The sequence below is a fragment of the Carica papaya genome, chromosome 3 (assembly GCF_054855325.1).
Source record: "Carica papaya isolate Zhongbai chromosome 3, ASM5485532v1, whole genome shotgun sequence".
Classification (NCBI taxonomy): Eukaryota; Viridiplantae; Streptophyta; class Magnoliopsida; order Brassicales; family Caricaceae; genus Carica; species Carica papaya.
In genome coordinates, this window is record NC_142311.1 from 19,998,240 (window position 1) to 20,020,000 (window position 21,761).

The 21,761-nt window shown below is 34.4% G+C and overlaps 1 protein-coding gene across 3 annotated transcripts in view; it reads right to left on the reverse strand.

The window, feature by feature from the left end:
* The window catches only part of LOC110812939 (uncharacterized), a 37,458-nt gene that overhangs the window by 14,288 nt on the left and 1,409 nt on the right, over positions 1-21,761 (reverse strand). The window contains exons 2-4 of one of the 3 annotated variants that reach the window (XM_088216239.1): positions 21,168-21,496; positions 15,569-15,686; positions 13,307-13,845 (exon numbers count right to left, since the gene is read on the reverse strand). In XM_088216239.1, the coding sequence (XP_088072365.1) occupies positions 21,232-21,496 (265 nt within the window). In that variant the 3' untranslated portion in view covers positions 13,307-13,845; positions 15,569-15,686; positions 21,168-21,231. Of the gene's footprint in view, positions 1-13,306; positions 13,846-15,568; positions 15,687-21,167; positions 21,497-21,761 lie in introns of those variants that run through there. The other 2 variants (XM_088216238.1, XM_088216240.1) reach the window with 2 other exon arrangements.

Here is a 21,761-nt window from a genome sequence, read left to right on the forward strand (position 1 = left end):
CCTCTCGGCCTTGGCCTTTATGGCCAACATCATGCATGACTGAGACTCATCTAGCTTTCTTGATCTTTTTCTTACCGCTTCTTGAGCCTCAAACTAGGTTTTTGGATGATCCAATCTTGAACAAGGAGATTGAAGATCTTTTGGAAGCTTTTAGCGTGAGCCTGGGTAATAGGCCCGTCTGAAACATGAATCTTTTTTTCTAATTCTCCTAAGTCATCTTCTGGGTGAATCTTGATGATTTCTTAGTTGAAAATTGCATGAGGAATCAAAGCTAGCTGGTTGGTGCTTCTTTCCATGGTGTTCAAGTTTACATCATCCCCTATTTTTCGAGAGGATTCATCCTCAAATCGTCACCTACATTAAAAAAGGAAATATTGAAAATATTAAATGTAGTAGACACTCCGTGCTTACTTGGGAGATTAATTTTGTAGGTGTTATTGTTGACCCACTTTAAGACTTGAAAAGGTCCGTCTCCTCGAGGGTCCAACTTTCGTTACTTAAGAAACATTTTCTTCTACATATGAACCCATAGTCGATCGTTGGGTTAGAAAACCACTCACTTCCTTTTTTATTAGCATTTCGTGTATAAGATTCATTTTTCTTCTTGATATGCTGCCTAACCTACTCATGTATAACTTTAACAAGTTATGCTCTCTGCTGTCCATCAATGTCTTGAATTTCCTACAAAGGTAAAGGCGTGAAATCGAACGAAATTAAAAGATTAAAACCATAAAAAATATCAAAAGGTGAAAACTTAGTGGAAGTATGAATACTCCTATTATATGCAAATTCTACCATAGGCAGACTATCCTCCAAGTTTTTAGATTTCGACCGACTATAGCTCTAAAGAAAGGATCATAAAGTCCTATTAACAACCTCAGTCTGACCATCATAAGGGTAACATGCAATAGAGAATAACAGCTTGATTCATAATTTACCCCATAGAACTCTCCAAAAGTGACTAAAGAATTTTATATCTCTATCACCCATAATATCCTAAAAAACAAGTTTGCGATATTTATCACATCATTAGTCTTATGACATGTAATGAAGTATATTATCTTACTAAATCTATCCATAATGACAATATGACATCACTATCTCTCCTGGTCCTAGTCAATTCTAGCACAAAATGCATAGATATATCTATCAAGAGTGTTGTAGGTACAAACAAAGGTGTGTATAATTCATGAGGTAGAACCCTAGATTTTTTATATAATTCCAAAGTTCAAATATTTAAACACGAGATCAAATTCAGTTTCTTAAGTTTTAAAAACCCCTTGTTGAGAGCAATCAACCATGCATTTAAGAAATAGTAAGATTCAAATTGGTCTTCCTCATTCCCACTCTTCTCATTCACATTGTGCAATTTACAGGATAATTGTGTAGACTCATCCCTGCCCCACTTTTGTCCCTAATAAATATTGTGAAACATATTAGATATTATAATTTATTGACAATACATCAATAGATTAGCTATCATTTTGTGAAACGGTGGATAGCTTAAAAAGGTCAAAGTATGATATTAAGACTAATAAATATAAACAACATTCCCTTCCATGTTGGGAAATCTCGATTATCATAATCGACAAAATAAAATCAATCTACATGTTTTTTTTTTCTTTTGGATTCTTCTTTACAAATTCATGGTTCAAATTTTTCTAAACAATTAATACAGTTAATCAATCATGCATCATTCTTCACATCCCAAGATAACGAATCAATCCAAACACAATAAATGAACATAAAACATTAGAAATTAAAGCTAAATTAGCTGAACACATCTTTGTCATAAACATACATTTAACTATAAAAGTTTTCATGAATTGAGAACTACTGATTAGACAAATATTTTTAAACAATTAATACAGTTAATCAATTACACATCATTCTTCATATCCCAAAATAATGAATCAATCCAAACACAATAAATGAACAGAAAACATCAGAAATTGAAGCCAAATTAATTGAATACAATTACTTTATCATAAACATACATTTAACTATTTAAAATTTTTTGAATATAGAACTACTGATTAGACAAATTTTTTTAAACAATTAATATAGTTAATTAATCATGCATCATTCTTCACATCCCAAGATAGTGAATCAATCCAAACACAACAAATGAACAAAAAAAAATCAGAAATTGAAGCCAAATTAGTTGAACACAATTGTTTTGTCATAAGCATACATTTAATTATAAAAGTTATCATGAATTGAGAACTACCAATTAGACAAATATTTCTAAACAATTAATACAGTTAATCAATCACACATCATTATTCACATCCCAAGATAGTGAATCAATCTAAACACAACAAATGAATAGAAAACATCATAAATTGAAGCCAAATTAATTAAACACAATAACTTTATTATAATCATATATTTAACTATTTAAAATTTTCTAAATTGAGAACTACCGATTAGACAAATTTTTCTAAACAATTAATACAATTAATCAATCATGCACAATTCTTCACATTGCAATATAGTGAATCAATCCAAACACAACAAATGAACACAAAACATCATAAATTAAAATTAGATTAATTGAATGTAATCACTCTATCATAAACATACATTTAACTGTATAAGTTTTTCTAAATTGAGAACTATTGATTAGACAAATATTTCTAAATAATTAATATAATTAATCAATCACACATCATTCTTAACATCCCAAGATAGTGAATCAATCCAAACACAATAAATGAACTAAAAAAATCAAAAATTAAAGCACAAATTTAACTATTTAAGTTTTTGTAAATTGAGAACTATGGATTAGACAATTTTTTATCCACAATTAATACAGTTAATCAATCATGCATCATTCATCACACCCAAAGATAATGAATCAATCCAAATACAACAAAGAAACATAAAACATTAGAAATTAAAGCCAAATTAAGTGAAAACAATCACTTGGTCATAAACATACATTTAACTATTTAAGTTTTCTTAAATTGAGAACTACTGATTGGATAAAATTTTTTAAAAATTAATACTATTAAATAATCATGCATCATTCTTCAAATTGCAAGATAGTAAATCAATCCAAAGATAATAAATGAATAGAAAATATGAGAAATTAAAGTCAAATTTTGAATAGCATCATTTTTTATAAGCATACATTTATCTATTTAAGTTTTCCTAAATTAAGAACTATTAATTGGACAAAGCTACAATTGGAAGAGAATTGCTCCTTATTGTATAAATTTCTAATTTTAGAAAAGCGACTTGTGAGGAGCTTTAGGATGAAATCAGGATAATTAGAAGGGCCAATATAGAGGGTGGAGTGACTGAAAGTACTCCTATACAAATCACTGCTTACAGATGAGTGAGCATGCATCATGGCCATTAAAGGCATATTTAGCCAATTTATAGCTAAACAAAGAGAAATTGTATAAGGAATTAAAGCTGGTCGGTTGGAGCTTCCTTCTATAGTGTTTGAGTTTATATAAACATGAAAAACTCTCTCTCTCTCTCTCTCTCTATTTAAAATTTCTCTCAAAAAAAAAAAATTCTCGCTTCGGTGACTTGGGGTCGGCTTATAAGCCAAACAACACTAAATGGTAATACAAGTCAAAATGGACGAAGATGTTTAGTTATCGATAATAAATCTTTTTATTTAATATGTGAGGGAAGGAGAATAGAGAGACTGAGGATTTGTGAGAATGGGCAATGACTATCTTCTTAGATAAGACAGAGTTTGATTTGTTGCTTATGGCAGTGGAAGAATTTTATTAGCATAATGTAAATGTAAAATTCCCATGGGCAAAACATTTATTCCGGCATGATTACAAACTTTGGCTCTCATTCAAAAATAACAAAAGAGGTCCATACCTAGTGCTACTAGTGGTGTGGGGAAGGTAAAAAAAATATTTATATCAGATGGCATGGAGGGAAAGAGATGATGGCTCTTCATGAAAGTAGCTTTCAATTTGGCAGAGTGTCTGATGGTTAATCCTAAGCCAAGTACTCAGCCAAAAAGGACAGTTGAACCTACCGATGGTCAAGAGAAATTTATCCAATGGAATGTTATTTTAACTACCCACATTGTAAGGTGTCTACCCATGTATCAATGGAGGTGGCCATCACCAAGTCCTCTGCGGCTATACTAAAATCTCACCCTGCCGATATAAAGGTCATGAAACAGGTAGAACGGTCGAAATCCAAGTTAAGATTAAGTCAGGGCACGGGTCGGATTGATCCGAAAGGTAATCAGGCCTACAATTCGAGGGAGGTACATATATGGAATAAAAAAAGATAGAATAGACCAAGATAGGACACTCGAATAGATCCTAAAGGTAGAAAAAAAAATTTGAGAGAGGAGAATGAGAAATGGACCGTGAAATCCATATTTGAAGTGTATGGACCATTCCACACCCAACATGATAAAATGAGACGACAACTAGTCAAGAGTGTTCACATACACAGAGAACCATTAAGTGTGAAAAACAAAAGGCTTGACTCGCACCAAGTCGAGACCAGTATTTCTGCAATTGAGATGGAGGAGATCAAAAGGAGAAACTCGAAGAAAAAGGATTGTGACGAGGAGGGTCAGAAAGATGATACCATACAAGTAATATAGATTAATGATATTTCATCTTTTTATAAAAATTATTCGACAAAAAATTTTACGGACCTAGAAAGTGAGATGGAATCTTGTAACGAACTTAAAAATAGATAAGATGGTTTGCTGGTAGTTCAGGTGGAAGATGCAAGTCAGACGATTAATATGATGCCAAACCTGAAAATTGAGGAGATTTCGTCTTTGTGCCTGGATGATATTGATATGATCGAGGAGCAACCGTTGAGTTTTCTGGTTGAAGGACATGAAGATAAAGTGTTAAAATTAAAGAAAGATTTGTATGGGATAAAGCAAGTGCCAAGGGCATGGAATAGCTGTGTAAACAGATATTTCGAATATAATGGGTTTGTTTGTTGTCTTCATGAATATACTATTTATGTGAAGTATCATGTTAATGGTGATATCCTATTTGTGTGTCTATAAGTGGATGATCTCATCTGTACTGGCAATAACCCAAGTTTGTTTGAACAATTCAAGAAGACCATATTACTTGAATTTGATATAACTGATATTGGATTCATGTTTTACTATTTGGGCCGTGAGGTGAAACACATGAAAAATGACATTTTTATTTCTCAAGAAGTCTATGCAAGATAAGTCTTAGAGAAATTTAAAATACTTAATTGCAATCCTCTAAACATGCCCATGGAATGTAGAGTCAAGTTATCAAAGTTTGATACTAGAAAAAATCTCGATTTCACTCTCTTTAAAAGTCTTATGAGAAGTTTGAGATACTTAACTTTTACAAGACCCGATATTCTTTTTACAGTTGGACTAGTAAGTCATTTTATGGAAGCTCCTACCATTTTTCAAATAAATTTTGCCAAAATAATTCTATATTACCTTAAAGGTACTATTAATTTTGGAATATTTTATTCACTATCTAATGATTTCAAGCTTGTAGAATTTTATAATAGTGATTTTATTAGAGATGTTGATGATAGAAAAAGTACAACCGGTTTTGTATTACTTCTGGGTAATTGTGCAATAACATAGAGTTCTAAGAAGCAAGCGATCGTTACATTGTCAATTTGTGAATTTGAATATGTGGCAGCAACTTCTTACACTTATCATGATGGATTATAAGATTGTTGAAGGTACTTCATTTGACACAAGAAGGAACTACTGAAATTTCTATTGATAATAAATCTGCGCAAGTATTAGCCAAGAATCTGGTGTTTTATGAGTGAAGCAAACATATAAATACAACGTATCATTTCATTAGAGATTACATTGTTATAAAGGAAGTTGTTCAAGTATGTGAAAACTCAAGATCAAATTGGAGATATTTTCACCAAACCACTCAAGTTTGAAGCTTTTCAGAGACTATATGCTAATCTTGGAGTGAAAAGGAAATTTACAAACTAAGAGGAAGTGCTAGAAATAATAATTTGCAAAGAGACTTTTGTCTTCTAAGGAGTTAAAGATGATAATATAGAAATTAAATAGACTTAAGTAAGGAGTTTAAAATAATAATTTGAGAACTTTTTATCTTATAAGTTAAGGATATAAATGTGTGTTTTTTTATTTTTATAAGTCAATAGTTCATGAATTAAAATTTAATATGAGTCTTTTGAGTTTTTTCAAGTGGTCATGGTTTATAATTATCATTTATATATTTGGAATTTTAGGAGTTGTATTAGAGCTTATATATATTCATGTACTTGAAGGTTTTTAACATCAACCATAAATGAAAACTTGAGTTTTTCTATTAATCTCTCTTACTTCTTCCTCCCATTTTAAACAAAACATTATATTGAGTTTACATATTTTTATAAATTTTTCCAACAACTTCATGTTACAAGCTTGGAGATCCAAATTTAAAGGCCGATAATTTGTGTGAAAAATAGGGCAACCCAAATGCTTAGCTACCTAGGCAAGAAGTGTCATCTTCTTCACTTCTTTTTTATCCAAAAAATATATAAAATAGCCATTGACATTCAAGAGAAGGGAGGGAAGGTTAAAACAACTAAACTTTGGTGGAGCTGAGACCAAAAATATGAAGGGGAAGGATAGCAAAGAACACGCAGGAGAATGAGGCATTAGTACAGGAGCTGAAACCCAGTGGGTGATGAGGGGGAACATAGTATAGGAGCCTATATGATAATGAGAGTCTCTTTGATTGGCTAGAAGAGAATAACACAATATGAGGAAGATACAGTAATAAAATGACAAATGTGTGGGTTTAGAGGGAAAAAAAGAACATTCCCAAAATATAAAAAAATAACAGAAGTTACAAAACAATGAATCTCCTATGTTGGAATTATTGTGGTTCTAGAAGGCACACAATAATACTGTTCCTCAAGCAATTACTTTGCAGAAATCGTCACCTTATAATTTTCTTATTCGAAATAGAAAAGAATAAGGGTTGAACTGACCTACTAAAAGAGTTGTCGTATTTTAAACATAATAGGTAAGATGTGTATTTCATGGCATGATGATTTAGCAGTACAAGGGGTAATTAATACCAAAATATCTTTTTTTTTTAAATATCATATTGATATATCAATAAATGGTATTAGAAGAGAATAATAGAAATCCATAGGAAGTTATAGATGGTTTGACTCGCACTTCAAACATAAAACTAGGGATTTTCTTTAATAATTGCATGATGAATCACAACTTCCACGGATGGTGGATGGTTATATTAATGAAATAATGGTACATGAAGATAAATATAAAGGCACAAACATCTCACTTCTTCTTACAAGATTCTTATAATGGGATGTTTGACTGTGGTCTGATAGATGTGGGGTTTCGAGGTAGTAAATATACTCAGAGCAATGAACGATAACGAAGTAGTATAATCTAAGCAATGCTAGACATGTTTTTAGTGTAATCAAGTGGATATGATATGTTCCTTGATCACAGTTAAATACTTATTTACGTATGGGTTTAACCATTCTCCTGTTTGTCTCAAGTTGTATAGTGAACAAAGTGGGAGCTCAAAACAAGGTAAAATTTTTCCACTTGAAACCTTCTTTTGCTAGAGGAAAAAGAGTGTCAAGATTTGTGAACATATCCTATGGATTGGGAGAGAATAAAAGATCCCAAAGGATTGAAGACAAAACTTAAGTAATGTGCATAGCCCCTTGTAGAGTGGAATATTAAAAAGATGGTCTCACTAGTATAGGTTCAATTGCAAGAGTTATGAAGGCAAGTGGAGAGTCCAGTAAATTAAAGGGAGGTCTATCGAAAAGAAGAGGAGTTAGAGAAGCTATACAGTAAAAAAGAAATAATGTAGGCTCGATGATCAAGGGTAGAGTGGTTGAAGTGTAGCAATCAAAATATGAGTTTTTATGTTCAAAAAATAGAAAGAAGGTGGCATAATAAGATAGCATGGATAATGTATGAGTCTAGAGAATTGGTAGTGGAGGTTGATAAAGTGACAAGAATTTTCTATAATCATTTCTCAAAAATTTCTCAAGAGGATAATGACTTAGTGATATCCCATCTACTTGATTGTGTTCAACCTTGAGTTATGTCAGAGATGAATCTGTGACTCCTAAAGCCTTGTAGATAGATGGAGATTATGTTACTCTCGTAAGTCAAATGCATTCCATATCTCTTATATTCTTTTAAAAGTTTTGGAATCTTGTTAAATCTAATGTGGTACCTTTTGTTTTAGGCTTTTTAAATAATTGAACCCCTTTTGCATAACATGAAACACAAATACATCACTTTCCCTCCAAAAATTAAACAATCCAAAATATCATTTGATTTTCAATCAATAAGTCTATACAACGTAATCATGAAGCTTACAACAAAGTGTATTATAAAAAAAATGAAGCAATTTTTATATGAAGATATACATCCCTCTTAATAAGCTTTTATTCCTAGTAGGCAAATTATGGATAATGCCCTCATAGCTATGGAATTGTTTCACCATCTGAGTAATAGCCATAACTCCCATCATGGATATTTCACCCTTAAGTTAGACGTAAGTAAAGCTTATGACATGGTGGCTTGGGTTTTTCTTGAAAATATGTTCCTTGAATCATGCCTTGACAACGCTTTTAGATTCTAATAATGGAGTGTTATGGAACAGTGTCATATTATATTTTGATTAATGGATAGTCAACACTTGTTTTTACCCAGATAGGAGTATTCGCCAAAGGGCCCCTTTATCTTTTACTCTATCTTTTACTTGGGTCGACAGTATATTAAATGGCTTAAAAAATGGTCTAATTAGCTTCATCTATTTTATATTTGCTCTTTGCAGATAATACCTGATTTTCAAGTGAGCAACAATGGTGGAGGTTATGGGTGTAGCAAAAATATTTTGAAAGCTTATGAAAAGGCACTAGGACAATCAATTAACTTACAAAATTCTATTATCTCTTTCTTAATAGGAGTGAGAAATCTGTTATGGGAGTAGCAATAAAATCTACTTGGATTAAACATGATGGAGGAACATAATGCCAGTTGTGGTTCTTTATGGTTTTATTGCGCTCAGCAGCATAACTTTTTCTTAAGTTCATGAATTAGTGGCAAATGAAGTACAGAGACAGAAGATGAATAGACTATAGATGAATAAACTATAATGTATAAGTAAAGAAATTGTGTTAAAGTTAGTGGCTCAGTCAATTCCCAGATACTACATGAGCATTTTCTTATTATCATAATATACATGTCTGCAACTTGAAAAATTTGAAAAAATTGACTACATTTTGGTATGGGAAGTAAGGAGGAGAGAGAAATTTTGACTAGATTGCTTGGTTGAAATTATGTCCTAACAAGGTAGATAATGGGATGGGACTTCATGATTTCCATTGCTTCAATCTAGCTGTGCTATAGAAACAAGTATAAACAATTATATATAATTTTGGCTCACTTTTATGCCGCTTGTTGTAGGCAAGATATTCGAGATGAATCATGTCAAATTGCATAATTAGGTTCACAGCCCAACTATATGTAGAAGAGCTTATTGATAAGTTGAGATTTCTTGGAAAAGGGGCTTCGATGGAGAATGGGGAATGGTAGTCTATCCACATATGACAAGACAAATGGTTGTCATTTCAAGGAGGCTAAAAATATAAACACTAAACCACCTTCTCCTGCGCCATCTATGGTGTCTTTACTGGTATTACCTCATACACCAATATAAAATGTATCTTTGACTAATACATTATTTATGCCATGTAAAGCTGAGCAAATTTTTAATCTTCCATTCAGCAGAAGACTTAACATATAAGATCATCTGAGGTCATTCAAATGATATAACCTATATGGTCTATTTAGTTTATTATGAAGCTTGGCATTCCAGGTGCCAAAGTTTAGGTGACACTTTATCAGGGGCCTCATGTTAAGCATCTTCTGTAAAGAGTGTGCAAAGATATCATTCTTATGCTGTGCAGATTAGAGAAAAAAGGAGTTGTAGTTGACAACATTTACCCCATGAGTGGAGATCATCACATGCTTTGATGAAATATCTTGGATTTATGTCGAATTGGTAGGTACATGTATATATCAATCAAATGAATTTCATTCTATTCTAATGGGGCGCAAATTAAGGTTAATCTTTCAAACAATTCATTGCATTGATATTTATCAAATTTAATGTATGAGTCTAGAGAATTGGTAGTGGAGGTTGATAAAGTGACAAGAATTTTCTATAATCATTTCTCAAAAATTTCTCAAGAGGATAATGACTTAGTGATATCCCATCTACTTGATTGTGTTCAACCTTGAGTTATGTCAGAGATGAATCTGTGACTCCTAAAGCCTTGTAGATAGATGGAGATTATGTTACTCTCGTAAGTCAAATGCATTCCATATCTCTTATATTCTTTTAAAAGTTTTGGAATCTTGTTAAATCTAATGTGGTACCTTTTGTTTTAGGCTTTTTAAATAATTGAACCCCTTTTGCATAACATGAAACACAAATACATCACTTTCCCTCCAAAAATTAAACAATCCAAAATATCATTTGATTTTCAATCAATAAGTCTATACAACGTAATCATGAAGCTTACAACAAAGTGTATTATAAAAAAAATGAAGCAATTTTTATATGAAGATATACATCCCTCTTAATAAGCTTTTATTCCTAGTAGGCAAATTATGGATAATGCCCTCATAGCTATGGAATTGTTTCACCATCTGAGTAATAGCCATAACTCCCATCATGGATATTTCACCCTTAAGTTAGACGTAAGTAAAGCTTATGACATGGTGGCTTGGGTTTTTCTTGAAAATATGTTCCTTGAATCATGCCTTGACAACGCTTTTAGATTCTAATAATGGAGTGTTATGGAACAGTGTCATATTATATTTTGATTAATGGATAGTCAACACTTGTTTTTACCCAGATAGGAGTATTCGCCAAAGGGCCCCTTTATCTTTTACTCTATCTTTTACTTGGGTCGACAGTATATTAAATGGCTTAAAAAATGGTCTAATTAGCTTCATCTATTTTATATTTGCTCTTTGCAGATAATACCTGATTTTCAAGTGAGCAACAATGGTGGAGGTTATGGGTGTAGCAAAAATATTTTGAAAGCTTATGAAAAGGCACTAGGACAATCAATTAACTTACAAAATTCTATTATCTCTTTCTTAATAGGAGTGAGAAATCTGTTATGGGAGTAGCAATAAAATCTACTTGGATTAAACATGATGGAGGAACATAATGCCAGTTGTGGTTCTTTATGGTTTTATTGCGCTCAGCAGCATAACTTTTTCTTAAGTTCATGAATTAGTGGCAAATGAAGTACAGAGACAGAAGATGAATAGACTATAGATGAATAAACTATAATGTATAAGTAAAGAAATTGTGTTAAAGTTAGTGGCTCAGTCAATTCCCAGATACTACATGAGCATTTTCTTATTATCATAATATACATGTCTGCAACTTGAAAAATTTGAAAAAATTGACTACATTTTGGTATGGGAAGTAAGGAGGAGAGAGAAATTTTGACTAGATTGCTTGGTTGAAATTATGTCCTAACAAGGTAGATAATGGGATGGGACTTCATGATTTCCATTGCTTCAATCTAGCTGTGCTATAGAAACAAGTATAAACAATTATATATAATTTTGGCTCACTTTTATGCCGCTTGTTGTAGGCAAGATATTCGAGATGAATCATGTCAAATTGCATAATTAGGTTCACAGCCCAACTATATGTAGAAGAGCTTATTGATAAGTTGAGATTTCTTGGAAAAGGGGCTTCGATGGAGAATGGGGAATGGTAGTCTATCCACATATGACAAGACAAATGGTTGTCATTTCAAGGAGGCTAAAAATATAAACACTAAACCACCTTCTCCTGCGCCATCTATGGTGTCTTTACTGGTATTACCTCATACACCAATATAAAATGTATCTTTGACTAATACATTATTTATGCCATGTAAAGCTGAGCAAATTTTTAATCTTCCATTCAGCAGAAGACTTAACATATAAGATCATCTGAGGTCATTCAAATGATATAACCTATATGGTCTATTTAGTTTATTATGAAGCTTGGCATTCCAGGTGCCAAAGTTTAGGTGACACTTTATCAGGGGCCTCATGTTAAGCATCTTCTGTAAAGAGTGTGCAAAGATATCATTCTTATGCTGTGCAGATTAGAGAAAAAAGGAGTTGTAGTTGACAACATTTACCCCATGAGTGGAGATCATCACATGCTTTGATGAAATATCTTGGATTTATGTCGAATTGGTAGGTACATGTATATATCAATCAAATGAATTTCATTCTATTCTAATGGGGCGCAAATTAAGGTTAATCTTTCAAACAATTCATTGCATTGATATTTATCAAATTTAATATCACTTAACTTATTTTAACTTATACCCGTTAAGTAAAATGGAAGTCAATTTAAATTTTTGTTCCTGAGTGAGCTACTAACCACTATGAGTCTACTGTATATACTTATAATATATACTTATAGATAGACCTTATTACCTTAGTGACTCATTCAATAATTGAACTAAATAAGCTTTAAGGAGATTATAGAGCATCTATTAAAGACATGTGAGTGTGTAAATAAGGTATTAAAGATCAGCCTTATTTGAGGTAACACTATCTGCATTTATCTTTTAATCTTTGGTTATGTCAAGGATTTTCAAAGCACTTTCTTGATTATAGAATATATTATGCTGCTTCTATAGGATATTTGAAAGGAAAGGAATATATGGATTCATCATCAAAGATGCATCAAGGCTCGTAAAATTGGTTGAAAAATTACATAATGTTTTCTTTGAATATAACTATGTAACAAAAAGGGTTGATCTTGTGATGCTGAATGTTATGGAGGTTTCCCAATTTTGATACTCACCGAGCCTAGGTATATGCAAACTTAATTTTGATGCAACTATTGAGAGAGGAGAATGGACGAGTTTGGGTGCTATCTGTTGAGGATGGGATAAGGGTGTGTTGTTTACAGGTATACGATGATCATCAAGTCCAAAGAAAGGGGAGATCGAAGAGATTCTTGCAATATTATATGACCTTTGACTAACACTTGCAATGGGTCCTCAAAGCATAATTGTTGAGGGAGATTCTCAAATCCTCATGAAGCATTTTCTGGTTATAAAAGACTTTCATTGGAGTTTGGTTTTCTATTAGGATGATGAATTTTATTTGACACTTGTTTGTTTTCTTCATTTTGACAAGAATTGTTTTCAGGAAAAAGAAAAGTTAACTTCAATCATCCATGAAGATTTTCTCTACTCTTCAGAGGCACCAATGGCATGGTAGCACTTGAACAAAAATGATAAAATGTTTATTTATTCCAAATATGAAGTAGCTTATTTTCCCAACCACTATATTTGGTTAAATTTTTCTGTACATAGCAAAGCATTTTCCACCCCATGGTTAGACTTGTCCAATAAGGATGCGATTTACAATCCAAAGATGAACCTCTGACAGACCGAGATCCAAAAGGTTGGAAAACTCACCCATCAAATCCCCGTGAGCAGAGAGGTATAGATGGATATATGTATATATAGAAAGAGAGAGAGAAAGAGAGAGGGAGGGAGAGAGAGTGGCGTTTGAAGTTCAATAGCTATACAATTACAAGGTTTGGGGGGCTTAGCATACAAAAGTTGCCCCAAAAAAGAATGTAGCTTTTGTGAAGCAACTATTCAGATTGGATTAGAAACAACTTTCCTCAAGACAAGGTTCATATGGTACATTTCCCAGCCGAGGAGATTTGCCACCTACTCCTTAACATCATCAACTATGTTCATGTCAAGTGTTTAAACCCTACTCTTTATTTCAACTCTCACTGTTATCAACACCTGAAACATATTATTACAAACACCACACAAAATCAGCAAGAATTATATATGCTGCTTAATAAAGAACACAACATTTAAACAATCAGTAGATCATAATTAAATATTCTTGCCCCGCCAGCATCTTCAATTCCTTATATCAAACAACGGCAGCAATAAATTTTGTTCGTATATCTGGCATAAGTATGGATGAAATAGATCGTCAAATTTTAATAACTAACGATAAAGAGTGGGTACCACAACCATAGGACATCACAAACAGCTCTTTCAGGAAACAGGAACCTGAACCCTTGCCATGTTTAATTTGGTACTATTTTCAATCCCTAACATTAGTTATTTCTTTTTCCTTTTCATTATTGGTTAGGCCGGGGGTGGGGGCAGGGACACTGAACTATACAGATAGTTTCTATCCAACAAGAATCTCTCTTCCCACGTTATGGCTTCCCACCCTGTGTTTAATCAGGGACACAGATCCATGGGGATAGTTTTTATCCAACAAAAATATCTCTTCTTACCTTATCAGTAAGTCCGTGATGTTTTTCTTTTCTTTATTTTTAATTCTTTAGTTCTTATTTATACATGCCTATTAGGTGTTGTAGATTCAAGTAGAGGGAAGGATTTTCTAAGCAATTAAGTTTCGATATTGCATACGTTGTGTGGGGTATAGAAGTTGATTCGATCCTCCTCATATCCTTTCGCGTCATTAAGGCTTCCTACCCTGATCTGTACGGTATAATCTTTTCAAAACATATAAAAATATCAAAAATATTTCACAAAGAATCCTACAATTACGTAGTATGGAAGTAGTACAATTGTTTCAGAACCTAATGCAAATTTATCTTCCTTGTAAAATATTCTTAAGCTGCCCTCAAGAGTAGCATACATCCTTTCAAAAGACCCAAGCCATGTGGAGTTCTGGACTGCCTAGCTCTCCAACCCCTAGCCTAGAGCCCAAACTTGGTCCTAATCACCATCCACTTCACGATGCCCTCAACAATCATAAATCTTCAAAGCCAATTTCCAAAAAAAGAGCTTGGTTAAATTCAACAAGTGATCTAATGTCAAGCCCGAACCTTTCAAAGGGAAGCTTACCAGAATCCGAATCTAACATGTGGAACCTTCTCCACACCTCATAATCATCCCACAAAATGCAAATATTGAAGTGCCTCCAAGTTCTTTTTCATGCTAGCTCGGATTGTGAACAAGGATAAAGAGATGGACATGTTAGACAATATATGTCTTATGAAAGTGAACCTAACCCCATTTGATAGAAAATCTCTATCCCAGTCTGCCAATCTCTTCTCAAATTTAAACAATGTTGTCTCCTGCGCGATTGTCTTAAATTTGGACCTCAAGAGGCAACCCCAAGTTCTTCAAAAAAAAAAAAAAAGACTAGAGACACCTTAGAGCTCAAGATGTTAGCAAAAGTTCCCATATTTAGACCCTCCACGAGAGACCCCAAGCCTTATTAGACAAGTTAATCTCAATGCCATAAACAGCTTAAAAGCAGAAGAGGATGCATCTAACATTTAGGAGGGCATCACTATAAAGCCTAAAAAAGTACCGTTTAAAAAACGAAAAAAAAAACAAAAGAGACACATCCATTGCCTCCTCTCCTTCCCCCACAACCAACCCCTAAATTAACTATTGTTCTTCGACTCTGATAAACACTCTGTTGAAAGCCTCCATAACAATGACAACAAGTAGGGAGAAAGGATACCCTTACCTTGGACCTCTTGAGCCTTGAAACAACTGCAGGGGCCACCATTGATAATAACCAAAATGGAGGTGGAAGAAATACAAGTCTTCATCCACGAACACCATCTATCTTCTAAATCAAATCTCTGCAACATATAAAACAAGAAGCCCAAGACACATGGTCAAAAGCTTTTTCCATATTAAGTTTGTAGATTAAACCCTCCATACCATGGCTTCACATAGAGTTAACCCCTTCATTAGCATCAATGCAGCATCCAGAATTTTTCTAACCTTAAATAAGCATAGCAGAAAATCTGCCACCATGCTATCCACCCTCCAACCATCTTTTGGCCAATAACTTAACAATGAGCTTGTAAATACAATACCCACCAAGCTAATGGATCCATAATGCTTAGCATTATAGGTACGTTCAACACTAACAATGAGCCCCAAAAAGGTGGAACTCCTCTCGAAAAAGTCTAAAAACATTGCCATAGTCTCCCTCAACCATTGCCAATTACCCGAAGGAAAGCCCTAGAGAATCCATCTAGATCCAGTTCTTTATCCCCCTTTACATCTTTTGAGGGATCAAAAATCTTACCTCCATAGAAAGGTCTTCAAGGTAATCTTGCTACCGCTCGTTATAGAGTTACAAACCGAACCATTTAACTAAAAAGTTCCTTGCCCTTAAATAAGCCTTTGACTGCCTCTCTATGGCCCCCATTACACTCATGAACCTGACAATTGACCTCCATCTTCTCAATGAAATTGCATCATCTATGGTAATCAGCCAGACTGCAAAAAAATTGAGTGATTTTCTCGCTCTCCTTTATTTATTTAATCCTAGATTCTTGTCTCCAAGCAATATCTTCCATTAATGATAAATTAGGAAGCTCAGATTATAACGAAACCATTACATGTTATAGGAAGAAGGGCAAAACAGGAATAAATATACGAGGGTAAAAGGGTAAAATCACAAAATGGTAAAAAAGGATTTTTTACCCTTACACAGAAAGTTCACAACGGGCTTCTGTTCACCGGCTGTTGCAACTGACACCGGCTATTGTAATCGGAGATGGTTGCATCAGTTGCAAATGATGCAACCATCATCTGTAACGGGCTGGAGCGCCTAGCACATTGGCACGTCCTACACCGATTTCGCGTATAAAATAGGCTACAAATGAATGAACAATCCATCACCAAGATCATTTGAATCAACTTGAGTTCATCTCCTCTATATTGATCTCTCTCCCTCTCTTTCACTCTCTCTCTCTCTCTAAACTCAAATCTTTCTGCTTACCTATTAGGTTGGAACCATGAGCAGAGGTTCTTACAAAGTGGTATCAAAGCCACTCGAACTGACAAAGACCTATGCTTCAATCGCTTCTTGCACCAGGTCCAAAAGGAAGGCGGCAGTAGTGGAAATTGCAAAGGTCAGATCAGCGGAGCCTACTATGAAGGAGGTAGACCAAAAGCTAAGCGACTTCATGACAGAAGTCTATGAAATCCAGAGACAATCCCGATAGCAGCTGGATCTAGTAGTGGAAATGTTGTGCAGTGGCATCTCTCTTTAAGAGGCCACAAGTCAAAAGCTCAAGCGGCAGTAATCCCTATCGGGCAGAGAGGAAATCTTCCTTCCCCTCTGTTATGCGAAGGAAATGAAAAAAGAAGAGATGGACTGAATGAAAAATGGGGAACCCAAAAACTGGTTTAATAAATAAACCAGTCAAGAAAATTTGGGATCAGGCAAAAACCAATTCAGGACTTACAGTGAATTGGCCCAGTTCACACTTCCCTGGTCAACTGCCCACTTTGCCCAGTCTGCGCAAAGTGGAAATTCCACTATTTGAGGGTGTATATCCTCATGTTTGGATCATGAGATTTGATAAGTAATTTTCAGTGCGCAGCAATCCGGAGGAACAAAAAGTGGGAGTAGCATCATTCTTACTCGGTGAAGTCGCGGATGTATGGTACCAAGAGTGGTTGACGAAAAGTGAAAAGCTTGAATGGGAACATTATGTCTAGGAGCTTTGTTGTTGATTCAGCGATGCTAATAAACTAATGCAAACCGGAAGTATTCTAAAGTATCAAGAACGTTTAGAGCATTTAGACAGCTTTAATGACGCAGACAATCCCACTCTCTCAGAGAAATTTTTATTTCCAATTTTATCAGTTTACTCAAACCAGAACTACAACAAATGATAAAATTGCTTAAACCATGCTCGTTCAACCAAGGTTTTGAACAACCCTACTCCAAGAGCAATTCATAATAAAAATATCCCGGAGTTCATATTCCATTGACAAAGCAGGCCAACTACAGGAAGGGTCTGGGGAAAGAAATTATGAACAAACTCCTGAGCCATAGAAAGGGAAATGGAACCTAGGAAATCAATGACAACATGTTACCAACGTGGCGACCGATATTTCCTAGGATATCGTTGCCCAAGTTAAACTATAAAGGTGATGGAGGATATTGTTAGTGAAGAAACCTTGGAAGAAAAGGTCCTTGAAATCTTGTAAAGGATGGAGAAATACCATGTCCAAAGAAACCTTGGAAGAAAAGGTCCTTGAAATCTTGTAAAGGATGGAGAAATACCATGTCCATCCAAGCAATAGACGAGTGAATGCAAGAAATACCATTAAAATACGAGGGAAGCTGGCAAAGCATGACAACTTGGTTCTCTTAGAGTGGAAGTTCGCATTCTGTCTTGGATGAGGGAGCAGCCAAACGGATCAAAAAACATGTGGTTAGCAATAAGCCATTAATGGTGATGGTAGCCAATAGACAGAAGATGTCTAGTCACATCGAATGTCCGGAAGTGTCATGGACCATACAGGGATACAAGTTTTTCAACAGTTTCCGCATGATCCCATTGGGTGGATATGATATGATATTGGGTGTCAAGTGGATGAAGCAGTTCGGTCGAATGATATTCGATTTCATTTAAGACATCATTAAACTTAATTATAGAGACGTATTTATAGTGCTTAATAGAAACGAACCCTATATAAAGTCAATCACGGAAACAAAAGCGATTAAAGCAAGAAATGGGCCAAGCAAAGGCAACCAATTGAAGGTAGAACCATATTTTTGGTGATAGAAATTGCAAAGGAGATACAAACTCCGGAGGTCACCAACAAGGCACTAGGAGCATTACTTAACCAATATAAGAACATCTTTGAAGAACCACTGAGGGTTGCCCCTATTAAAACTTTCGATCACGCCATTTCGTTAACTAAAGAGAATGTCATAGTGAACATACGTCCTTATAGATATTCATTCCACCAAAAGAATGAAATAGAGAAACAAGTACAAAAAATGTTGGATGAGTCACCATTCGGCCACATAAGTCTAAAATGACACCCTTCCAAGCATTTTATGGGTATGCTCATCCACATTTCTCGAACACTGCAGACTTTTACTTAGCTTCACCCTTAGTGGAGATGTTCTTGACTGAAAGAGAAGAAACTAATAAGACAATTAGACAACAACTTTTGAAGGCATTGTCTAGGCCAACACAATATACAGAAAAACATCAAAGTGGGAGAAGTTTTGAAGTTCAAGACTGAGAATTACTTAAACTACAGCCATTCACCTTGCTACTGTGGGCCTTTCCAAGTCTCACAGAATATCCGGAATGTAGCATAAAAGGTAAGGTTGTCACCAACCTCACAAATCCATCCCGTCTTTCATGTGTCTCAACTCAAAAGATACGTCTCAGGCATAGAAATTATCAAACAAGATTTACCTCCCAATACTTATGAAGGCTTCATTAGTGTTCAACCTCAGCAAGTTCTGCAACAACAAACCATACTAGGGGGCAACAAGCCAGTGGACCAGGTCCTGATCCAATGGGAAGGTGCTCAACTGAATAATGCACATGGGAAAACCACAAGTATATCTTATATCAATTTACAAATGACAACCTTTGGGACAAGGTTATTGTTCAAGGGGATGGTATTGTAACAAAAGCATTAGAAGTGTACTATAGGAAGACAGGGCAAATTGGGATAAATGTACAAGGGAAAAAGGGTAAAATCACACAAGGGTTAAAAAAAAGGATTTTCACCCTTAGAAAGTTCTCGAAGGGCTTTTGTTCACCGACTGTTGCAACCGACACCGACTATTGTAACCGGAAATGGTTGCATCAGTTGTAACCAATGCAAGCATCATCCCCATAATGGGCTAGAGCGCCTAACAAATTGGCGCATTCTACCTCAATTTCACCTATAAATAGGATGTGAATGAATGAAGAATCCATCACCGAGATCATTTGGATCAACTTGGGTTCTTTGTCGATCTCTCTCCACCTCTTTCTCTCTCTCTCTCTCTCTCTCTCTCTCTCTCTCTCTCTCTCTAAACTCAAATCTTTCTACTTACCCGTTAGGTTAGAATCATGAGCGAAGGTTAGACAGCCCTAGGATTGGCTCAACTCTCCCTCTAAAAAGTGTTATTTCCTTCAGATGCCTTATCATTTTGCTTCTGCTTTGTGATGAAAAACCATTTGAAGATGCATAAAAAACACACACAAAGACACTCTCAACAATGAACCTACAATTGACTAAAAGTTAAAATGATACTGAAGGCATTTGATTTTGCATTTAATTTAACTAAGGAATTACAAAGCTTAGAATTCAATGAATATTTAGCACAACCATAATAACATATTTTGGTAAGAATAGGTAGAAAAATAAAATAAAATGTTAACAACACAGCATATGACAGAATAATACTAAATAGATAAAGTTATGTGTTTGGTAATATGGGATTGGACAGCAAAAATATGCTCTATTCTTCATTTGTTAGATATTTGACAACAAACGATATAACATATAATTACTTAATAGCTTTTGTATGTTAACGAGGACAACTACCATCAACTAGATAAACCTATTCCTTGAATTGAGAAAAGGTGGCAAATGGCCCAAGGAGATGTTGATATTATCAGATAGAGGACAGCCTAATATCAGTGTCATTCTGCCATTTGGATGTTAGTCTAAGGTGCTAATAAAAGTGTATGAGCCTTGTCAAAAAGAAATAGTCTCCTGCAAATATGTCTATCACCCAGCAGAAACCTTTGGTAACCTGGATTTTTCCTTCTTACATATAAAAATAACCATAAAATCAGAGATGAGATACAAAAAGCTTGGCATTTCCCTACCTGAGAAAACCTTGAACTCACACAGCCTAATACCTTCCTGTTCTTTCAAGGAACAGAGACTAACACCTTTCTGAAGTCTTTATTCCTTGTTCTTAATTGTTTTCTTTTTTTTTTTTTACTTTTTTATAAAAAGAAAGTCTACTCTTTGTGAAGAAGTACCTTTACTCTCTTCAAGATACATGACTCAGTTTGCACAAGCCAGCAACGTTTCTTTACTTTCACTTTTATAAGCAATGACAGATCATACACTGCTTGAATTGAAATACTTTAATTCTCTACTACCTTTATATATGTTGATAGCAAAGAAATGCAAACATGCAGTATTAGATTAGAACCTTCATAACAAGCAGAGATTCAGACAACAAAACAGTTTAAAACTCTATTAGCGGTATAAACCAGGATAAAAAATTATCTATGAAAACACATTTCATCTTTGCATCGAAGAAATTAGAAAAGTTGCCTCACCTTTGGTTTTTGCATTGATTTACACGGTCATTGATGAAAATGAATGCAACAGCTGCCACCAGGCTCAGCTAGTAATTTCTTCTTGAACCACAGGTTTACCAAGATTTTCTTTTTGTACGGCTCTTCTTTTGGCTTGAATTTGACGCACATACTCTGTAACTATGACATGGAATTTAGGAGCAAGTTTACTTGACGAGGAAACATTAAGACCTGCCTTCTTCAAAGCTCGGGTAACATGCTTCTGAGCCTTCTGGAAATGGACATTACAAAGAGAAGGAATAGTCGATCTCAATATTGGTTTCCCACATGTTATAGGCCCTGCTTGAGCACTGGATTTTACACAGTCCATCAATTTACAGAAAAGGGAAAACAATCAGTTCAAAAAACCAACATTCAGCATTAATTAGCATTGAAAAAAGTCTTGAATTTACTCCTCATCTTTCATTAATCAAGATGAAAATCAAAAGAAAGACTACTCAGACTGTGCATGCTTGTGAACAAGGGAATATTTCAAAGTTGACAAATGATACCTGGAAGCATAATAGCTAATGAATGAAAGGAGGAAAGAGAAGCCAACAGCACTCAACATACATA